Here is a 22,935-nt window from a genome sequence, read left to right on the forward strand (position 1 = left end):
CTTCATTTAAAAATAAACAGAGTCCAGTGAGTAAGTCGAGGCCTCGGTGATTTTGGAGGAAAGAGAAATGCAAAGCCAGCAACTATTTGTTAAAGAAGGATTAGAAACGGCTAGGAGGGAGTGAGATTGTTAGTGTGGTGATGACTGGGGAGAGGTAGAGGTTGGCATAAGAACGGGAACCAGAATAAGAGTAAGTATAAAAGTAAAGAATAGGACTTCATCAGGGTGAAAGTATTGGAGTGTACTTTGTCACTGAAGGTCTTCTATCCACTTAGAGAGACTTAAGGGTGGCAATTTGAGGTAAAACCAGGAGCCACTAAATACCAAGAGCCTGAGAAACTGCTTGGGTGATTTGACTTATAAAGGCCCGTCTGTTACTGGACTATATAGAAGTGTGAAGGTCAAACTGAGGAATTATGTCCGCAGTGGCCTTCTCAGACCCCGTGGGAAAGGCCTCTACCCACCTAGTGAAAGTGTCTACCCAGACCAAGAGGTATTTTAGTTTCCTGACTAAATAAAGGCATGTGAGTAAAGTCAATTTGCCAGTCCTGAGAAATTCCTGAGGAGTAGTAGAATAGCAGATGGAACACTGAGAAGTGATTTCCTTGAGGATAGATTTCCATGATGGAAAGGAAATGAGAGGTTCTAAGAGGCGGGCTAGCGGCTTCTAACCTACGTGGAAGAGGTTATGAAATGACGACAGAATAGAATGGGCCAGTGAGGCTGCAAGGGAATATTTCCCTTGGTCCAAGAACCATTTGCCTTGTGTGGGAAGAGATTGATTGGTGGAAGTTTCAGTAGGGGAGTGGGTGGGAGTGGCCAGATGAGAAGGAGAAAAGCTGCCGTGAGGGATACAAGTTGGAACTCTAGCTGCTTCTTTAGTTACCTTATCAGCATAAGCATTGTCCTGAGCAATGGGATCTAATGCCTTTTGATGGCTTTTTTAGCTACCATATCAGCATAAGCGTTGTCCTGAGCAATGGGATCTGATGCCTTTTGATGGCCTTTGCAGTGAATGACTCCAGCTTCCTTTGGAAGTAAAGCGGCTTTGAGAGGGGTTTTTATTAGAGGCATTAATGATGAAGGACCCTTGCATAGTGAGGAAACCCCTTTCAGCCCATATAACAGCATGGTGGTGCAAGATAATGTGAAGTGGGAGCAGGCATTTCAAATGGCGAAAGCAGAGCAAGAGAGGGAGAGTGTGGTGGGAGGTGCCACGTACCTTTCAATGACCAAATCTCATTTGTATTCAGAGCGAGAGCTCACTTACCACCAAGGGAACGGCCCAAGCCATTCATGAGGGATTTGCCCCCATGATCCAGACATCTCCTGCCAAGCCCTACCTCCACCACTGAATTTGCCCCCATGATCCAAACAGCTCCTGCCAAGCCCCACCTCATTACATTTCCACATGAGATGGGAGTGTGGACAAATGTTCAAACTATATTGTAGCAGGATGAGTGGCAGACAAAACTCCTCAGACCCTGAGTTACAGAAGGAAGGGGTTTATTCGGCCAGGGGCATCGGCAAGACTTCAGTCTCATTGAGAGCCGAGCTCCCCGAGTGAGCAATTCCTGTCCCTTTTAAGGGCTCACAACTCTAAGGGGGTGCACGTGAGAGGGTCGTGATTGATTGAGCAATCAGGGGGTACGTGACCAGGGGCTGCATGCTCGCATTAGATCGGAACAAAACAAGATAGGGATTTTCACTGTGCATTCCTATACAATGTCTGTAATCTGTAGATAACAGAACCAGTTAGGTCAGGGGTCGATCTTTAACTACCAGGCCCAGGGTGATCTTTAACTACCAGGCCCTGGGCGTGGCGCCAGGCTGTCTGCCTGTGGATTTCATTTCTGCCTTTTAGTTTTTACTTCTTCTTTCTTTGGAGGCAGAAATTGGGCATAAGACAATATGAGGGATGGTCTCCTCCCTTAATATCAAGACAGAACTCATCTAACTAATTGAGTACAATTAATGATGTAATAAGGATAAAAAGCAAGATCTTTAGGAGGTTAGCATAGAGATTTAGGAGATTAGCCTGCCTATCATGTTCAAGTTTCTATGTAGGACTCATTTGATATAGACCCTTGGGCCAAGTTTACCCTGTTGCATGCCCCATCTCTCACATGCGATATAGTGACTGGTATGTAGTGATGATTTTTATCAGTGAGGATCCTGGTAGTAATAGGTGGATTTTTTTTTTTTTTTGGAAGATAGTTTATTGAAGGGACTATTTGCAGAGGTGTGACCATGGTTTAAAATAACCAAGAAAGGATGATGAATCACTTAGGAACTAGCAACACTTGGAAACTGTTATCCATCCAGGCGACAGGGCAAGGGTAGAACTCAGTAAGACTTCTAGGCATGAAAGAGGAGCCTTCTTAACAGAAGCTGTGGCCAAACAAGAAGCAAGGCAGGGAAGAAATGGGGAATAAATTATGCCATTATTTCTCTTTCCTTCCACCCTTTCTTTTTCTGCTGAAACTTCCTCTCACTGGTGAAACCAGAAGCTAAATGAAAGTGAATCCCTAGAAATGAGGTGAGGCAGAGATGCAGAGCAAGGCAGATAAAACTTGAAAATGGATCTGGCGGGAGAAAAATGGAAATAATCAACAGAGTGCTTAATACTTATTTGTTGAATTAAATTGAATTTTTATTGTTAATCATAATTTAGCCTTACATATTCTTAAAGTGGAAAACAAGCAAATGCCTGATGGCTTAATGTTTTCTTATATACAAAACTTTAATCCTTGAAATAAAAATCTCTTTGAAATTTTGGAGGCAACTATTTCATCTTTTGAATAGTTGAAATAGTAAAAAGTTGCAAAAATTAATCTATAAAAATTTGATATTAAAATAACTCAGCTTTTTAATACTTTATATTTTTCTTTCTTCCATTTTTTTTTTTCCCGCGTTTTGCTCTTGATGCCCAGGCTGGAGTGCAATGGTGAAATCTTGGCTCACTGCAACCTCCACCCCCTGGGTTCAAGTGATTCTCCTGCCTCAGCCACCTGAGTAGCTGGGATTACAGGCATGTGCCACCACACCCAGCTAATTTTGTAGTTTTAGTAGAGATGGGGTTTCTCCGTGTTGGTCAGGCTGGTCTCGAGCTACCAACCTCAGGTGATCCGCCCATCCCGACCTCCCAAAGTGCTGGGATTACAGGCGTGAGCCCCACCGCGCCCGGCCTGAGACTTTATATATTTCAAATGTGCGTTTTTCTTTTTTTTTTTTTTTTTTTTTTTTTGAGACGGAGTCTCGCTGTGTCGCCCAGGCTGGAGTGCAGTGGCCGGATCTCAGCTCATTGCAAGCTCCGCCTCCCGGGTTTTTACGCCATTCTCCTGCCTCAGCCTCCCGAGTAGCTGGGACTACAGGCGCCCACCACCTCGCCCGGCTAGTTTTTTTGTATTTTTTAGTAGAGACGGGGTTTCACCGTGTTAGCCAGGATGGTCTCGAACTCCTGACCTCGTGATCCGCCCGTCTCGGCCTCCCAAAGTGCTGGGATTACAGGCTTGAGCCACCGCGCCCGGCCAAATGTGCGTTTTTCAAAATGGGGAAAACTGGGGTAGTTAACCTAGGAAAGACCAGTTCATTTTCCAGAGGCTACCTCAAAAACACTTTTCTGAATCTTCTCTTACTTTTACGTATTTAAGGGTTATAGAACTTTGAACTTCTGTTATAATACTCATTAAATAGTAGTCATTTTTATTGAACTTTTTAAATTTGTTTTTTTTGAGACAGAGTCTTGCTCCATCCCCCTGGCTGGAGTGCAGAGGCATGATCTCAGCCCACTGCAACCTCCACCTCCCAGGTTCAAGACATTCTCATGCCTAAGCCTCCTGAGTAGCTGGAATTACAGGAGCCTACCACCATGCCCGGCTAATTTCATATTTTTAGTAGGTACGGGGTTTCACCATATTGGCCAGGCTGGTCGCGAACTCCTGACCTCAGGTAATCCACCTACTTGACCTCAGATAATCTACCTACTTCCCAAAGTGCTGGGATTACAGGCATGAGCTACCATGCCCAGCCTTTATTTTTTGAGAGTCTGACTCTCGCCCAGGCTGGAGTATAGCGGCACAATCTCAGCTAACTGCAACCTCCACCTCCCAAGTTCAAGTGATTCTCATGCCTCAGCCTCCTGAGTAGCTGGGATTACAGGCACACGCTCCCATGCCCAGCTAATTTTTTTTGTATTTTTAATAGAGATGGGGGTTTCACCATGTTGGCAAGGCTGGTCTTGAAATTCTGACTTCAGGTGATCTGCCCACCTTGGCCTCCCAGAGTGTTGGGATTACAGGCATGAGCCACCGTGCCCAGCTTTTATTGGTAATATTAAAAGCAATTCACATTTACGGTTTGTTTGACATGTCCCAGGTCACTGTGCTAAATCTTTAACATATATTCTTATATTTTATCCTCACATAACCCTGTGAGGTGTCAATACTGTTTCTGTGCCCTTGGGATGCATCATTGTACAAAACAAGTTCCACAAAGGCAACAGATCTCTAGATTCTGATATTAATATTTCTATACCATTCTGTTGTTAGTAATCTCTGGTTACTCTTGAAATTGAGCACCTTTTCATATGTTTTAGCCATTTAGTTTTGTGTGTGTGTTTTGTGAAATCACTGACTTTTAGTCTTGCCCATTTTCTATTTGGTTGTCTGTCTTTTTATTATTAATTTGGAGGAATCCTGTATGTATATTTGAATATGTGCCATTAGCTATGTGTTGCAGATGACTCGTGTCATGTGTTTCAGATTCAAGCTGAGGTATTAAGAGCAGGTAGGATTTGGGTAGGCAAAGATGAGTGTTTCTAGTGAGATGAAAGAATAAACAAAATTGTAAGGGAAGAAGATATAATTCACATATGAAATAGTTGAATAGTTTGATTGGACTAAGACCAGAAAGCTCAAAATATATAACACCAGGGAAACCCTAGAAAATGACAAAAATATACCTCAGCAGAACATTTTCTTTAAATCAATACATCTTCTGTTCAGGAATAACCTGTTTCAGGCAGACTAGACAACCTGAAAGGAACCCTAAAGATCGTTTGCCTCTCTGGTAGGTAGCTCTAGGCTTTCACTCCCCTGCCAGGGAATGAATCTTCTATTACTGAAATGGCCTTGATGTCATTGCCTGGTGAAAAGGTGTGACTTAAAGCTGGAACTGATGGGGAGAGAAGCCTAGAGGAAAGTCCTTCATCTTGTCCTCTGGCTCTAGATTTCTCAGAGTTTTTGCATATTAAAGTTAGATCACCTTCATGAGGCTGCCCTTGGTAACCTGATGTTTCTCATTATAAAGTCATTCCTTGAAGGTTGGGACTTTGATTTCCTGTGACTCGGTGTATATTTCCTTACAGAACTTGAAGGCCAATGGCTGAATGGCTTTTTGGTTTTAGCCTCCCTTTAGTCTCAGCCTGCATCTTACTGTGTCTGCACCAGTGAAGAAGTGTATTCATTCTGTTCCCTAGGGCGATTATGCTAGTGTTTTTAAAGTCTCTGCCGACTCTTCAGAATTTGCCTCTCAAATCCTTATCAGACAAAAATGTTCCTGTGGTTTCACTGCTTAATTTTGTATCCATTAGAATTTGTTTTGGCTCCAAGTGCCTAAAACCCCAAAATATAGTGGCTTAGGAAGATAGAACTTTTATTTTTATCCCATGTATTAATAAATAGAGGCAATTCAGGGGTGGGAAGGCAGCTCCATCTGGAACCAATGTCTTTTCATCTCATTGTTCTTCCTACTTTATCCAAGAGGGCTGCTCCAGCAATAATGTATGCATTCCAGCCAGCAGGAAGGAGAAATGGAAAAGGAGAAGGACATCTCCCTACCCCTCTGTAGGACTTCTCAGAAGTTGCATACACTACTCTGGTTATATCTTATGAGCCAGTGCTTAGTTAGCATAGCCATACCTAAGTCTAAAGGAGGCTTGGAAAAATGTATCTAGCTAAAAACAGGAATTCCTGATCCTATTGAAAAAAAGAGAATAGATATTGAGGATTACCATTGATCTCTGCCACACAAATCTTTATTGTGACACTAATAGTTTCCTGAGATGTTTAAGGAGAAAAGCTCAGAATAATATGGGTATATAGCCAATTTAAAATAAATTCTCATCAGAATTAGCTTATATCTGACATTCTGAATTTTGGGCCCTTATTTTAAAATTTTTACACTGGTCTAGAAGGGTAGACATTAACTTTTGAATTTTTTATCATTTTTGTTAAGTTTGGAAGCTTGACTTCTTTCCTAAACATTGATGTAAGATTTCATGAAATTTTTAAATATAGCAAATGCTGTTGAACATTGCAAATGTAAAATATGGAGGAGGAAATAGGTGCTTTTTATCTTTATAGAAGATAAATATATCAAAGCCACTTCAAAATCATCTATAGAACAAATTTTAGCAATAGGTGATATAAAAGCTCTCGGTTAGAATGGATTCAAATATATGGAAATTAAATGAAAATCTAGAATCATTTCAGTTCACTGAGAATTAGCTGATATAGTGAGCAGCAGATATAATCCCATAGACTGTGTATTTTTTTAAGTCCTGGTCTTCACAGTAGAGCTTAAAGAAAATGTAGTATTGTAACGTAATTATTCTCATTATTAAAAATGATTTACTTTTAAAACCCAGCATGTTACATCATAAGTAATACTCATTTTTTCTTCCATAGGTAAGAAGTCTGATAGCTGTAGGACTGGGTGTTGCGGCTCTTGCATTTGCAGGTAAGATAAAGAATATATACCAATAAATTGCAGGAGAAATATTTCCAAATAGTGTCTACAGTGATTCATTGAGTAGACCCTTAGTATTCTGAGGTTTTGGTTTTCAGACATAATACATTCTCACTCTTTCCAGCATTTGTAGTTACTGAACATTTGTCATTGTAGCAAAATCTAGATAAACTTTATGGGGAAGAAAATTAGTGATACAAGAGCCCGGAAAACTAGCTCCAATAATAGTTTATCTTCCTAGCTTTTTTTTTCAGTTTGAGGTATAGTATACTATAAAAAGAAATTTTAATATTGTGCAATGTAAGTGGCATGGAGTTCCTTTATTCTCCCATATTTATTTTTTATTGCAGATAGGTTTATACATTTTAAGCTGTCAGTTCTTTCTCATGAGCATAGTTGTTCCGTATAGTTTATTAATTTGTCTCTCAACATATTGATATAATTACCTTGATAAATCCAGGAGAATTTTTTTCACTGCTAAAATTACCTTTTTGGAAAGAATAGTTCTGAAGATCTAAAGTAGATTTGCTGAGTCTGTCATTAACTTACCATAGTTTTAAATTACATAGCTATTTTCTAAATATTAATTTGCGATTATGTCCTTATTGATAAAGATTTACTTTTTTGTTCTAGCATTTGTGTTTGTAAGTTCTATCAGTTTGATCTTGTTAATTGGATCTTTTAGGCAAAGCTGCATTCCATTGTAGCTATATGGAGTTTAGTAAGACTAATAGAAAAATGAGAAATAAGAGGCTCTTGTTTTGTATGGTATTTAATTTCTCATAATTATTTTTTAAAACCCCATTTTAATCTTTTATCTTGGAAGTGATGAAACACTTCAACAATCAGAACTTTGAAATCTTGATCAGTGGTTCAGATTCTCTTGGTGTTTTTGCCATCAGGGTCTTACATCTCAGTTATATAACTTAATGAATTTCTGAGGTTTCATGAGAAGAATATCAGGTCTCAAACAGAATTCTGACAAACTTGCCCCTAAACATAAAGGAATTTTAGTATTAATTAGAGTAGGCATAGTTATGAATTCACATGTAAGATTTTGATTTGAAATTAGATAAAGATATATTTTTCCAGTATCATCTTTGTAAAATGACAAGAATTGGTGTGTGTATTCTGTATAGACCACACTATTCCCAACCTCATATTACTGACTAGAATATTATATTAAATAACAGCAAGATCTCTTCCAGAGCCAAATACAACCAAATAGTAGAATTTAGGAGAAAGTACACTTAGATTTGTTAGCACTAGGTCTTCTAGTTAGAGTAAACCTCCAGATGTCGCTTCTTGAAGCATTCAAATGCTTTTTAACTGAAATTAGAAGTCAATCACTGTGGTTTTGAAGAATTTTGAGGTAATATAAAAGCTACATTTCATACTATTATAAAATCAAATGGAAGATGACATCTATGTGATAAGAGATACAGACAAGTTAGGGAATCAGCCTCATTTAATTTCACTTTATTTAATGTTCTCCTTTATCTCAAGAGCTTTTTATCTTCACATTTTCCCATTTCTGGCATCCTGTCTTTCACTGTAACATGTTTGCACAGAAATAACATTATACATAGGCAGGTAAATTTTTCTAAAAGGCTTAGGTAGTTGAATTTTTGCAGTAGAACTCTTGATTTGCAAATAGACTTATGGTTAGAAGTTGAATTAAAGCATGTAGTGTCATATACTGATTTTCTAGCAAGACTATTGGAGAAAGAGATACTGGTAGAAGACACAATCTGATTGGGGTACAAAAGATAAATTAGCTAAATAATATTTTACTCTTATTTGATGCCCTGAAAATAATTTAGAACCTGTTTTACTATTGACTTTTAGTTGTTAAAACTCAGGGGAGTTTTGATTATTAAGATTCCTAACTAAGGAAAGAACTAAAAATAAGTTTTTGGAGAGAGTAGCTATCCTCAGTGAGACAAAATTGATAATCAACATCTTTGGTAAATATTTCATATGTAATTGCTTTTTTACTTTAGAGATAATTCCATTAAAACTATTTCTGTGCAGTATAGATCATAATTTGATTTGTTTTCTATATATTTCAAAGTGATTATCATAAAAAGCAATACAGTTAATCATTTTAGTATTTTAAGTATCTTTTATACATAATAGGACTTTACAGTTTGTTGTAGAAAGAATACTAGGATGTTATTTTTTGTGATACATACCATAATATAAATGTAAGATATTATACATAAACATTGAAAATTTCTAGTTTTATGATCATAAACCAGAACTTGATAAATTTAACGGCTATGATAATGGTATTAACATGAAATTCTGCCCTCCAATAAATTAAAAATATGAAAAAAATTGACCATCTTTCTGGTAAGTTTTGAAATACTTATTGAAATGACGTATGTAAACTATCAATAAATACTGTGGCAAGCACTTTGAAGGTGTTGATTGATTTTGATTATAGAAAATATGTTTGCTTTTATTCCTTTTACTATTTAGGTCGCTATGCATTTCGGATCTGGAAACCTCTAGAACAAGTTATCACGAAAACTGCAAAGAAGATTTCAACTCCTGTAAGTTAAATGTGGCTTTAGTTAGAAAACTCATTTTGATTTTTGTTCGTGTGACATATTTGAGTTAACTTAGAAAATGGTCTTGGATTTTCCAATGTTTGTAGAAGTTTATTTCCTTCACTATATCATTGGTGAGTTTGTCTAATTTACTGGCTCAGTTTCTTTTAATTTCTTGGTCACATTATTTTTATATCTAACTTTATTCCTGGTTTTGACATCTAATTATTATAATCTGTTTGGTAGTATTACATCAACTTTGATGTAACTTGTTTTCCCCATTTAGTTACTGTTCATTTATTCAATAAACATTTATTGAGTCCCCATCCCTGTGCCAGCAGCTTGGAATAGCTGATGAACAAAGAAGACATGGTTCTTGTCCTGATGAATCTTACCCAAGAGTTGATGCCATCTTGAAATTTGAAACTAGTCCCTTTACAACATCATGCTTGGCCATCTCAAACATAAAACTATGAGATTCCAACCGTGAAATCCTGTAGAACTTATTATACATTTTTACACTAGCATCATAGCTACTCTGGGGAGCTGAACATAAGTGAAAAAATGAATGACAGTATGTATCCGTAAAAGCAACAGTATGGATTGTAGTTTGCAACCACTGAAGACATTATAAAGAAAAGTCACTGAGGCCCTGCAGTGTAAACGTTGGCTTCAGGGAAGAAGCAGATCTGGGATAGATCAACTTGGTTGAGATCTGAGACTCTCAAATTGCTGCAAACCAAGTTGATCATCAGCTATTCTAAGTTCCTGGCACAGGGATGAGGACTCACTAAATGTTTCTTAAACAAATGAATACTAATTAAACAGGGAAAGTAAGTTATGTCAAAGTTGATATAATACTACTAAATGTGAAACTACTAAACTACCTATTTTATATATGTTTTTTCAATAAATATTTCAAAACTTACCAGAAAGACTCGTTTTTTCCAAATTTATAATTTATTGGAGGACAGAATGTCATGTTAATACCATTATCACAACTATTAAATTTATCAAGTTCTAGTTCATGATCATAAAACTAGAAATTTTCATTGTTTATGTATAGCATCTTACATTTATATTGTGGTATAGGTCACAAAAAATGAATTGTTTCTTTTAGCAAAGGCGTTACAGGCTTGTGAGGCTTAGTTAGCCATGAACAATGACAGCACCAAAGGATGACATACTGACAAATAATTAAACTTAGATTCAAAAAAACAGCAAGTGATTTTACTGTCCTATAAATGCATGTCTGTGATTAGAGGGGAACATAGGTGTATTTTCTGTTTTCCTATTTTTATTTTATTCAGCTAAAATATTGGTAGGTATTCAGTCAGTATTCTTTGAGCACCTACTACTTACTACATTATCATAGACAGTGGGATATAGTTATGGACCAAAGACATTGCCCTAGGAGCTTACATGTTAGTGGAGAGACACAGTTAAAAAAAAAAAAAATGAAGTAAGATACATAATACCTAGAAGTGTTGAGTGCTTTTGAGAAAACCAAATCAGGGTAAGAGGCTAAAGAGTAACAGTAGTGAGGAATCTTTACATTAGATAGGCCAGGTAAGGTTTCTCCAAGAAGATAAGGGAGCAGGCCATATGAGCCTCTGGTATGAGAGCCTCCTGGGTGGTCGGATCACTGCGAAGGTCCTGAGGTGCAAATGAGCCTAGCAGCAAGAGTATCTCCAAAGGAGTGTTTGAAGGAAATAGTGGTAGCTTGGGCCCAGATGCCTTAGGATCTAATAGACAATGAAAAAAAACTTCAAATTTTACCTTAAGCATGATAGAAAGCCCTTGGAAGGGTTTGAGCAAGGAGGCAATGTGATTTGCATTGTAGGTTATTACTCTGCTTGCTACCTAGAGTCAGAGTAGAAGCTGTGAAACCAGTAAGCGGGTATTGAGATAGTCCAGGTGATAGATGATGATGGCTTGAAATAGAGTAGTAGCAATGGACACAGTAACATAGTTCTTTAAATGAATTCTATTTATATCTTTCCATATGTTTATAAATAATAAATGGAGAGAATTTCAGAAATTGTTTCTTTTCTGTTATGGTGATCTTCAGTACACCGTAAATAGAAAATTACCAAGCTTTGCAGAACTGCATTATTTAACACTGTAAAGGAAGAGAGAGCAAGAAAATGAGAAAATCTTCAGTACTTGGTAGAGGCTCACAGATAAGGCAGGGTAATTCAGGAGATTATAAGGGATACGCTCATGTAAACTCTTTCTTCAGTGGCTCACATGACCTGCTCCCTCATCTTCTCAGAGGAATCTTATTTGTCCTATTTAATATAAAGAGTCTGAGCCTGGTACCTGCATTTCTTAAAGGGAAATGATGTGTACCCCCTTTCCCTCCTTGTGGGCTTCAAGGTAAGAAACCTAGCTTTCAATAAATCTGGCTTCTTTTTCACAAAGTGCTACTCTTAGAGTTTGCAGTAAAACATCTTAGAATATCTTTATCTTTATCATAATCATTATTATATTTTTACCTCAGTAAAGATGCAAGTATTTTTAAACAATTTAAAAAATAGTAATCATTCCAGGGAAACTGAGAAATGAAGTATGTGCATACTTTCTTTTGGTACTAATGAATCCCAATGTTACACCTCATAAACACAGTATATATAGTGTTTTGATTTTGTAAATATTATTAATTATTGAACCAAATAGGGTTACTAAAAAGACAGGAACTGTAATTGTGTGTCACTAAGTCTCTGTCATTCAAAGGAGATTGTCCAGGGCTCAAGTTTCGATGGGGGTCTCTTTTCATTGTTTTTAAACTTTCTTTTTTTTTCTCTAAGCTTTAACATGTTGTTTTTCAATCTTATCTTTCTCTTTTTCATACTTTTTTTTCATTTTGCTGAAATAGTACGTAGAATAAGTTTTTTAGATGGAACACATGGATGATAAATGTTTTTTCTGCTTTATTAAACAGTTTGTGTCTTTTGTTCTCACTGTTAATTATCAGCTGCTAGCTCCTTGAAATTTGGTGGAGCCAACATTAGAGAAGTATAGAAATCTCTGCTGAGACTAAGCCTCAGTGCCTGCACTCCTGCATTCCTGCATACTCACAGCTAGATTTTTTGGTGGTCTTATTATTATTATTCCATTGTAGACAACCTGTTGTTTTGGTTTTTGTTGTTTGGGTTTTGGGTTTTAGGTTTTGGTAGTGGTGGCTTTTTTTGGCTCTGAAAGTTTGTAGGATTTTCTCTTTCTTACTGATCTGGAATTTCACAAGAATTCTTAGCCCTAACTTATTTGAAAATGGTCTTTAGTTCTGTAAGATTTTCTTACATTTTTTTCTTTTGTTATTTCTTCCTTTCATTGTCTCTCGGATTCTCGGCTTCTGGAACTCGGGAACTCCGAACAGAAAGATGTTGGACCTGATAAAAAGATGTCTATCCTGTATGTCTCTTACCAATTTATCTCTTATTTTCCATCTCCTTATCTTTCCTTGCTCTTCATTCTACAGTGTTTTCACAGCTTATTTTCCAGATCACCAGGTTGGCCTTTAGCAATATCCATTCTGTTATTCAGTCTATCCACTGAATTCTTAACATCGGTAAAAATTTTTTTTTTTTTTTGAGACAGGACCCGGTCTGTAGTGCACAATCTCAGCCCACTGCGACTTCTGCCTCCCGAGTTCAGGTGATTTTCCTACCTCAGCTTCCCAAGTAGTTGGGATTACAGGCACTCGCCACTACGCCCAGCTAACTTTTGTATTTTTAGTGGAGACGGAGTTTCACCATGTTGGCCAGGCTGGTCTCGAGCTTCTGACCTTAAGTGATCCACCCACCTCAACCTCCCAAATTGCTGGGATTATAGGCGTGAGCCATTGCACTCGGCCAACATTAGTAATTTTCTAACTTCCAAGAATTCTTTCTTCTTTCTAGCAAACCATTTTTTAATTAATGTGGTATCCTTTTGAATATTTCTAAAGCCATTCATTAGAATTTGGCCAAATTCTCTTCTGCTTCCCAATTTATCTCCTTTTCCTAAAGCCAGTTGTTAGGTGTTCATATTGGTTCTTTTTTTCCCCTCCATGATATTGGATTTGCTCAAATGTCCAATGATCGTTGGTTGTTGATTTATATTTATGCTGACTAAATTGACTAATAGAAGTAATGTTCTTAACTTTTCTTTTTTTTTTTTTTTTGAGACGGAGTCTTGCTCTGTCACCCAGGCTGGAGTGCAGTGGCCAGATCTCAGCTCACTGCAAGCTCCGCCTCCTGGGTTCACGCCATTCTCCTGCCTCAGCCTCCGGAGTAGCTGGGACTACAGGCGCCCGCCACCTCGCCCGGCTAGTTTTTTGTATTTTTTAGTAGAGACGGGGTTTCACCGTGTTAGCCAGGATGGTCTCGATCTCTTGACCTCGTGATCCACCCGTCTCGGCCTCCCAAAGTGCTGGGATTACAGGCTTGAGCCACCGCGCCCGGCCTATGTTCTTAACTTTTCTTCAGCAGTTTGGTACGGTTGCTCAACAACTTAATGGAATGAGCGTGTTGACCGTGGACTGTAAATAACGTAGGTGGGTTTGTTAACAGGCATGTCTTTCAGAGCAAGGAGACTAGAGGCAGGTACCTGGAGAGTGCAGGAGAGGTTGAGCACTGTGTACATTTTACCGCTTGGCATAGCTTCTCACCTCCCTACACTTCTGGGTCTGAAATGGGGTCTGCTGGTATGCCTCTGGTTCGTTTAGTACCTACCACCCAGAATAAGATGCATATCAGAGAAAGAGGCATGTGGTTCTCTTTCTCAGCCTAAGGGCAAAAGTGACAGGTGCCTGGCCTCTTAGGCTCTATATTAGTAAAGTAGGAATGATCTGTTTATATTGTTCTGGTTTAATAAGTTACGCTGATTTTTTATTGTTGTTGTTGACTCTGAATTTAGTGTTCTTGTTTTCTGAAAAGGGTTTCTTCTTTTCTCTGGTGTTTGAGGCTGCTGGGATTTTTCTGTACGTGCAAATTTTACCTAGGATTTCTTTAAACTATCTGGTTTGCTGTTTATCCCATTTCTTGTTTTCCAGGCCTATTAAGGGTGTTTTAAAATGTACGCTGTCTTTTCTCATTTCAAAGGCACTTTGGAAAGCAAAATACCTTTATGATTCAGTCTGCTCTTTTGAACCAGTGCCCTTTTGCTTGATTTTTTTATTAATGTATTAATGTATATTATTGACTCAGCCAATGTCTAATTACCCTTAAATTTTTTTCTGGGGGAGAAAACCCATCCTTCATCTTTGTTTTTGAGGCTTTTAATTTTCTGTTTGTGAATCTGTCCTTTTATTTGAATATTATTTTCTAAATTGCATTTATTTTGTTTTATGGTCAAGTGAAATTTATGGAAAAATATACTAATTAAAATCATCCTTCGTTCGCTTTATATATCAAATAGATTATTGTATATAATAAAGTTTATAGCTTATGATAAATGTATTCTTTTAAAACTGTGGGATGATCCAGTTCTTCTCTAGTTGCCTGGAGGACTTTTGTGTTTCAAGCTATTGAATGAATGAATTAGCTAATGAAGACTTTGGTTTAACTTAGTAAAGGAGACACAAAATAATCTAACATGGCACTATAGCATTTAGTGCTAATTTTAGAAGGAAAATGATTTTGATTTTTGTTGTTTATATATACAATATTTTATGAATGGGATAGTACAGAATAATCATTTGTAAGGTCCAGGATGTGTTTCTGTTTTTAGAAAAAAGGACGATTTACTCCATCTATTTGATGGTATACTTGTTCCTTATAGTAATCTCATTTTTTGGATCTAAACATTTTCTTTGACCTACCACAGTGTTGTCAGAAAATGGTTTTGCAGTGGCTTATATCTGTAAGTCCTAATATAATGCAATATGGGTATATTCTTTTCAAGCTTAAAAGGACCTTTCAGTTTTATTAGTGGAGAGGAGTACAGAGTTACAATTTTGTACTTGCTCATGCATAGATATTAATTCAGACATAACAATAGATTAAAATACTGTGATAACAGTTTTGTTCTATTTAAAGTTATATATTATAAGGCCTAAAATTTCTAGAAGTTTAAGAAGCATGATTTTCTCTGAAGAAATGTGTAAATACAGTTGACCCGTGAACAACCTGGGTTTGAACTGCACAGGTCCACTTAATCATGATTTTAACAAATAAACTCAATGAGCCCTCCACGTCTGCAATGAAATGTAGATCAAAAATGTAGTATTCATGGGATGTAAGACCCACCTACACTGAGGCCAAGTTTTTGTATCTGTGGTTTCTATAGGGCTGACCGTGGTGCCTGAGTATGTGCAGATTTTAGTATGAGTGGTCCTGGAACCAGTCACCCACAGATACTGAGGGCTGAATGTATTTTAGTAGTGAGTAACATAGCAATTTTTTGTTTTCTCTTTGTATACTTTTCTGCACACAGCCCTAAATGTTAAGTCTCTGTTCTTAAAATGGTCTAGTTCTTTTGGAAGGGTTGTGTTGATTATATGTATATACAGATTGACTTACTCGTAATAAAATCAGTGTTCATATGAACTTCTTCCTGCCACTAGATTTTAGGTAGCCTTTTCTGAAACTCTATGTCTACCTGGGCAAAACTGAAAGTGAAAAAATTACTCAGATACCAATACCTGCTTTTAAGGTTAATGAGCTTTGTGACTATAGTGGGAATGACAGTTAATGAAACATGATAAATTTATCTTTTTTATTATGCTGGCTCCAAATTTTAGAGCTCCCCAAGGTAAATAAAGACTCATTGAAATATTTTTTTCCTGAATAATTACTCTATGTATTAGTTCAGGCATGATTTAAAAACAAAAGTAAGAACAAATATTTGGTGATACTTCTATTTTGTTATGACTAAATCAACTAATTACCTTTAATTTAGGGAGTAAGGTATGCATCGCGTTCAAATTTTGGTTTCCTGAAAGAAACCTTAAAACCAGCCCCTATTCCTCTAAGTCCCTCGTTTTTTGAGACAGTCTGTCTCCATTGCCCAGGCTGGAGTGCAGTGGTGCACTCACAACTCACTGCCCTCCCAGGTTCAAGCGATTCTCCTGCCTCAGCCTCCAGAATAGCTGGGATTACAGGCGTGCACCACCACACCCAGCTAATTTTTGTATCTTTAGTAGAGGCGAAGTTGGCCAGGCTGGTCTCTAACTCCTGACCTGAGGTGGTCCGCCCACCTCAGCCTCCCAAAGTGCTGGGATTACAGGCGTGAGGCACCACAGTTGGCTGCCTTACTTCTTTCCATTTGTATCTGTATCTATATTTCTCTCTATATCTCTCTTTATATATGTACATACTCTCTGTGTATGTTTAGAAAGATATAAAATTTGTTCAGGTTAGTATGTGTACTTAACCCAATTTGGTATCCTTCCTCTCCTCAAAACTCAGGGGTGGGGGACTGTTTGTCTTTTTACTGATTATAAATTACTTGAAACTTGGATAATACATTATATTCTCACAGTATTGATTCATTGATAGATTAGCATCTGTGTGATGAAGGACAGACCTTGATTCTCATTTGAAAAGTGCCTGGTACACAGCAGTTGCTGAAGTGTTTATTGAATGAATTAATTGCCAGGAATTATTTATTACCAAGTAGAAATTTATAACAAGCTGTTCAAAGAGTATAGCTTATATAAATGACCAGATCTGACTCCCTACAACCCATTTTTAAAGCTCTAGTCATTTCCTTGGTTTCTTTTAGTAGGCTTCTTTTTCTTTAATTGTATAAATAGCACGTGCTCATTGTTGAAAATTTAGAAGTTGAAAAAAAGAAAAAAAATTATAATCCCACCAGCTAAAAAAACTTTAAAGTTATTTATATGCTTTCAGATTTTATTTCATGTAAGCATACCTATTTTTCCCTACTTGTAAGGAAATGATTTCATGCTTAGAAACACATATGCCTGTAATCATATATGTGTATGTTTCCTCCTAAAAGCTGAGTTTGTACATCCTGTTTCTCTGTTTAGCGCTACTGAAAATAGTGTCTTTACTTGCTGTCTCCATTCCTCTCTTCCTATTCTGTCTTAAACACACTAATCGTACGCTCACCTCACTGTCTGCAGCTCTTCTCAGTTTTTGATGTCCTCTTTGCTAAATCCAGAAGTCAGTTCTTGGCTCTCGTTTTTCCTTACCTATCAGAAACTTTGAAACCATTTTTAGTTTCCTCACTCTTGACTTGTAGTTATTTTCCTCCTTTACTGCTAGGCCTTCTCAGCCTCCTTTACTGATTCCTCTCCGTTTCTGTATCACTAAGTGTAGCAGTCTTTAGGGAACACTCCTTGGACTTCTAATTTTTAAACCATCTCATTCAGTCTCATGGCTTTAAATGCTGTCTGTCCACTAATGACTCACAAATGTTAAGTCTGATGTTAAGTCACACATTCTCCACTTGGATATTTAAGACATTTCAAACTTAATATATCCGAAATCATTCTCCTCATGTCTGTTATTCACAACAAATAAACAGCTGCTCCTTTCCTAAGTCATTAAATGGCAGTTTGACAGTTTAGGCCAGAAACCTTGAAGTCATTTGCACAGCTTGGGTTTTCTTGAAAGCAGAGTGAGATAAAGATTAGCAAGCTATACCTTTATTAAAGAGCGCTCTTAGCATAAACAACTCCAGAAAGAAAGGGAAGGATAAGCTAGGCTTCAGTGCAGTCCTACCAAAAGCCTCAAGCCAATCTCACAATAACCTCTAAGGAAGGATGACCATTGTAGTTATCCCAAGTTGGGGCGAGGGGTCATAGGATTAAATGACATTACCCAGGAAGTGAGTATATATAAGAAGTCCAAGGACTGAACCCTAGAGAACTACAATGTTTCTATCCCATGTCAACCAGTCAGTAGATACAGGCTGCCCTGCAAAGTGGGATGAGCTTGACTTCCTCTAGGCAAGGCAATTCCTAAAGTGTCTGACAGCTGGGAGCTATCAGCCAGCCACAGCCCCAGTGTCTGGGGAGTAAGTCCTTCACTCCTGATGGGGGATCTGGTGAACACATAGTAGTGTCCTCAACATCATTCTTAATTTTTCTTTTACTCATCTCCCAAATTCAATCCATCAAGCAAATGTTAGTTCTGTTTTCAATATGCATCCAGAATCTAACCGTTTTTATCACCTGCTCTGCTACCACCTTAGTTCATACCATCATCATATATTGTCTGGATTATTATGTTTTCTGAACTGGTCTGCTGCTTGCACCTTTCTATTGTTTACATGGCAGTTAGATTAAATCAAAGTTAGATTGTTACTCCAGTGCTCTGGCTTCTCCCACTTAAAATTCTAAATTCCTTCCATTGTTTACAAGGCCCTCCACAATCTGGTTCCCATTACATCTTGAATCCTCCTCTTCTCCTTGTTCACACCTCTCCAGGAGCATTGAAACCTTTCAGTCCAGCTTCCCAGTCTCTCTTGGCTTGCCTGTCTGCTAGTGTGACATACTCCCCACTTCATCAGTTCCTCCCCATTCTCTGTTGGCTAGTGTAAAAGGCTAAACAATGTCTGCCATATCAACATTAAATGACTTGATCAAGGTTATCCAATGAGAAAAGTACTACAGAGCTTAGAAAAAGTTCAAGCATTTTGCTTCTACCAATCTCTTTTGTTCTTCCTGTTATATCTTGGTGTAGAAAAATTAATCTGTTTTAAAGTGAAAAAAAGTTAACATTTTTTAAGACTTCCTATTGGTCAAAATTTCTTGCGAAGTTTCATTGTTTGGTGCTTCCCCCCTGCCCATAATTTTGAGTTGACTTCTAGTAAAATGCATTACTCTCACTGCAGCTACACGATGAGATTGAGGTCATGCCACCTCATACGTGTAACTAATGATTTCTTGCTCTTTCTTTCCTATACAGAGCTTTTCATTCTACTATAAAGGAGGATTTGAACAGAAAATGAGTAGGCGAGAAGCTGGTCTTATTTTAGGTGTAAGGTAGGTGTGCAGCATAAGTATTGTTTTGTTCTGTGACCAAGCTTATCTTTAAAAAAGAGAAAACGTTACAATAAGGTTATACTTAATATTTAAAATTACGAGTAGGCAGCAGAGGAAAAAATACCAAATTTTTACATTTTAAAGCCTCAAATCTAAAAGTATCCCACTCCCCTAAAAAAACAAAACAAAACAAAAAAACAGGCAAAGTTGTGAAGTTCCTTTATTCTTTAACAAGGATCTATAATTGAATACTAATGTTTCAGTTAATCAAAATATCCCTTTTTGTGACATTCTCTCTGGACTCAGTTTTATAATTTGATATGTATCATTTTTAAAAATTATAATGCAGGATATGTTTCATAGTTCTTTTCTGCTTCTGTATTGTGACATCAAGCATATTTATTGTACTTGTTTCACCTTAGTATCCTTTTATTGTCTAACTTTGGACAATATGAGAGAAAATTAATGATATGTGATTGCTGTGTGATATCATTTAGCATTTAATGTTAAGAATATTTTCCCCTACAATATTCATTTGTTTACCATATATTCCCTTAGAGCCTGCTCTCAAGTTTTTGTGGGAATTGGTCACAGTATGTCAGGTACAACAAATCTTCTGATGATATAATCAACACAATTAAGCAAATTAGATAATAAAGTCCTATATTGACAAAACATTTTTGATATCTTGTAAATTTTTTAAAATTTAAAGATTTTTTTAAAAAGCCAAAACATTTTATTATTTTTTATGACCTAGCAGAAAAAACGAAAGAGTTGGGAGGAGGAACCCAGTTTAGCTTGGTGCTTTATTTAAGAGATCTCATCTAAGAAGAGATGAGATCTCTCCTTATCAGACAATAGAAAATAGAAAATCATTTTAAACATGAAAGTCAGATTAGGAAGTTAGCTATACTGCCAACTATTTCTTGCTTAGTATCATTCAGAATGGCATTGTTATTTTTCCTGAACTTTTATTGGCCTCCCAAAATACCCTGTTAATGATCTTGAAATCTGAGTATGAAACACATTATAAAACCAAGTACAAAGGTTTTTGAGGATATCCTTTAATATTATGCAGGGCACTTATGTTGTTAGGACAGACAGGAATTGCCTATATTTTTACATTCTCTTAAGATATGTTTATAAAGTTTTATCCCATAGAACTGAAAGCTATATAAAATTCACTTGGAAGATTCAGTGATTAGGACCACGGACTCTGGTGATACCAAGTAGATCTGGGTGCAAATACCAGTTTACCACCTGCTAAATGGGTGACCCCAGTTTCATCATCTGAAAAATAGAGATAATAGGTTAGTTTTAACTACATGAGGTTGCCGTGAAGATTAAATTATATAATATATGTGAACTTCTTTTTTTGGAAGTTTGTTTTTTTCTTTTTTAAACTTTTAGGTTCAGGGTTACATGTGCAGGTTTATTATAAAGATAAACTCGTGTCACGGGTTTGTTGTATAGATTATTTTGTCACCCAAGTACTAAGCCTAGTACCCAATAGTTACTTTTTCTGCTCCTCTCTCACCTCCTACCCTCCACCTTCAGGTAAGCCTCCGTGTCTGTTTTTCCCCTCTTACTATTTAGCTCCCACATATAAGTGAGAACATGTGATATTTGGTTTTCTGTGTCTGCATTAGTTTGCTGAGGATAATGGCCTCCAGTTCACCCATGTTCCTGCAGAGCCCATGATCTCATTATTTGTTGTGGCTGCATAGTATTCTGTGGTTTATATGTACCACATTTTCTTTATCCTGTCTACCACCGATGGGCATTTAGGTTGATTCCTTATCTTTGTTCTTGTAAATAGTGCCACAGTGAACATGTGTCTGCAACACATGGTACTTACTAACTACTCAATAAATGTCAGCCAAGCAAAGCAGATTCTTCCCCGGATTCTGTCGCTTAGGCCTTGCCCTGTATGATCTTGGTCAAGCATTTTTGTTTTGTTTTGTTTTTAGCTTTTCTATACTTTGACTTCTTCATTTTTGAATTGAGATTAATAACATTCTGCCTTGTTGGGAACAATATAAGAATGATATGATGATACCTTTGTATATAATACCTACCAAATATCAGGTGCTGAAAAAAATTTGGCTCCTGTTTCTTTCTGTGTCTGTCACGAATGCAGAAGCTAGACATTTGCCCTAACACATTAAGTGGAAAGGTAAATAAAACTTATCTGCTTTCATCTAGCCCTTTCTTTTCAGTCAGGCAGTGTTGATTACGACAAGATGATTTAAGATGCGAGTATATTGCTATGGTTCCATTTTCTGTGATCCTTGATTCTCAGCTATGTAGACTCTGTAACAGGCAGGTGAAGGTGAAACGGAGCTGATCCTTTGGGTAACCTATTTTCAAAATGCTCTGTGTGTACTAGATGATTCTGTACATTCTGACATATTACATATAATGAGAATTGTTTATTGAAATGCATATTTGAGTCTTTGCCTTATGTTTTTCCTTGCAAGAGAGTAGTGTCCTGTACTATAACTGATGTCTATAACAAAAAGCCTGAATTATTTTACAAAGCTGCCCGGGAAAATTGTTTTTCTACCTGGTATAGTAAGTCCTCACTTAATATTACCCATGGGTTCTTGTAAACTGTGACTTTAAACAAAATGACTATAATGAAACCAATTTTTTTTTTTCCATCAATGTTATAAAGAAAGGATGTTGAAGGAAATGACATTATTCAGGGACCTGCCATACATTATTTTGCTTAAAATCACAGTTTTTAAGAACCTATCAACAACATTGTATATTGTCTGAAATGATGCACATTTACGTTTTGTTTTTTTTCCAAGACGGAGTCTTGCTCTGTCGCCCAGGCTGGCGTGCAGTTGGCACGATGTCCACTCACTGCAAGCTCCGTCTCCCGGGTTCACGCCATTCTCCTACCTCAGCCTCCCAAGTAGCTGGGACTACAGGCGCCCGCCACTGCACCCAGCTAATTTTTTGTATTTTTAGTAGAGACAGGGTTTCATATTAGCAGGATGGTCTCCATCTCCTGACCTTGTGATCCACCCGCCTCGGCCTCCCAGAGTGCTGGGATTACAGGCGTAAGCCACCACGCCCAGCGCATTTATGATTTCTAAGCTTTCTAAAAACTTTTGTGGAACTCTGTTTGTATAAACTATATTAGTCCATTCTCACACTGCTATGAAGAAATACCCAAGACTGGGTAATTTATAAGGAAAAAGAGGTTTAATGCACTCATAGTTCCACATAGCTGGGGGGGGCTCAGTTATGGCAGAAGGCAAGGAGGAGCAAAGGCACATCTTACATAGTGGCAGCAGGCAAGAGAGCGTGTGCAGGGGAATTGCCCTTTATAAAATCATCAGATCTCGTGCGACTTAGTCACTATCATGAGAACAGCACAGGAAAAACCAGCCGCCGTCATTCGGTTACCTCCCACCAGTTCCCCTCTCATGACATGCAGGGATTATCGGAGTTATAATTCAAGATGAGATTTGGGTGGAGACAGAGCCAAACCATATCACTATATGTTACTCAAAAGCTCAGTAGTGAAAAAAAAAAAGACGAAACCAAAACTGCTCCATTTGCCACAAGGTCCAAGAACACCACTCCACATATCCCCACTGCCAGCCAGGTGCATTCTAGGGAGCCGTTTGAAATCTCTGGTCTGGGTAACATCATATTTAAAGTTAAATTTTCAGCTTC

At 37.5% G+C, this 22,935-nt stretch overlaps 1 protein-coding gene across 1 annotated transcript in view; it reads left to right on the forward strand.

Annotated features, from left to right (window-relative positions):
- DNAJC15 (DnaJ heat shock protein family (Hsp40) member C15) overlaps positions 1 to 22,935 on the forward strand; it is a 93,653-nt gene that overhangs the window by 38,105 nt on the left and 32,613 nt on the right. The window contains exons 2-4 of the mRNA XM_025364295.1: positions 6,690 to 6,741; positions 9,235 to 9,308; positions 19,166 to 19,242. Of these exons, the coding sequence (XP_025220080.1) occupies positions 6,690 to 6,741; positions 9,235 to 9,308; positions 19,166 to 19,242 (203 nt within the window). The remainder of the gene's footprint in view (positions 1 to 6,689; positions 6,742 to 9,234; positions 9,309 to 19,165; positions 19,243 to 22,935) is intronic.

Source organism: Theropithecus gelada, chromosome 17 (genome assembly GCF_003255815.1).
Source record: "Theropithecus gelada isolate Dixy chromosome 17, Tgel_1.0, whole genome shotgun sequence".
NCBI lineage: Eukaryota > Metazoa > Chordata > Mammalia > Primates > Cercopithecidae > Theropithecus > Theropithecus gelada.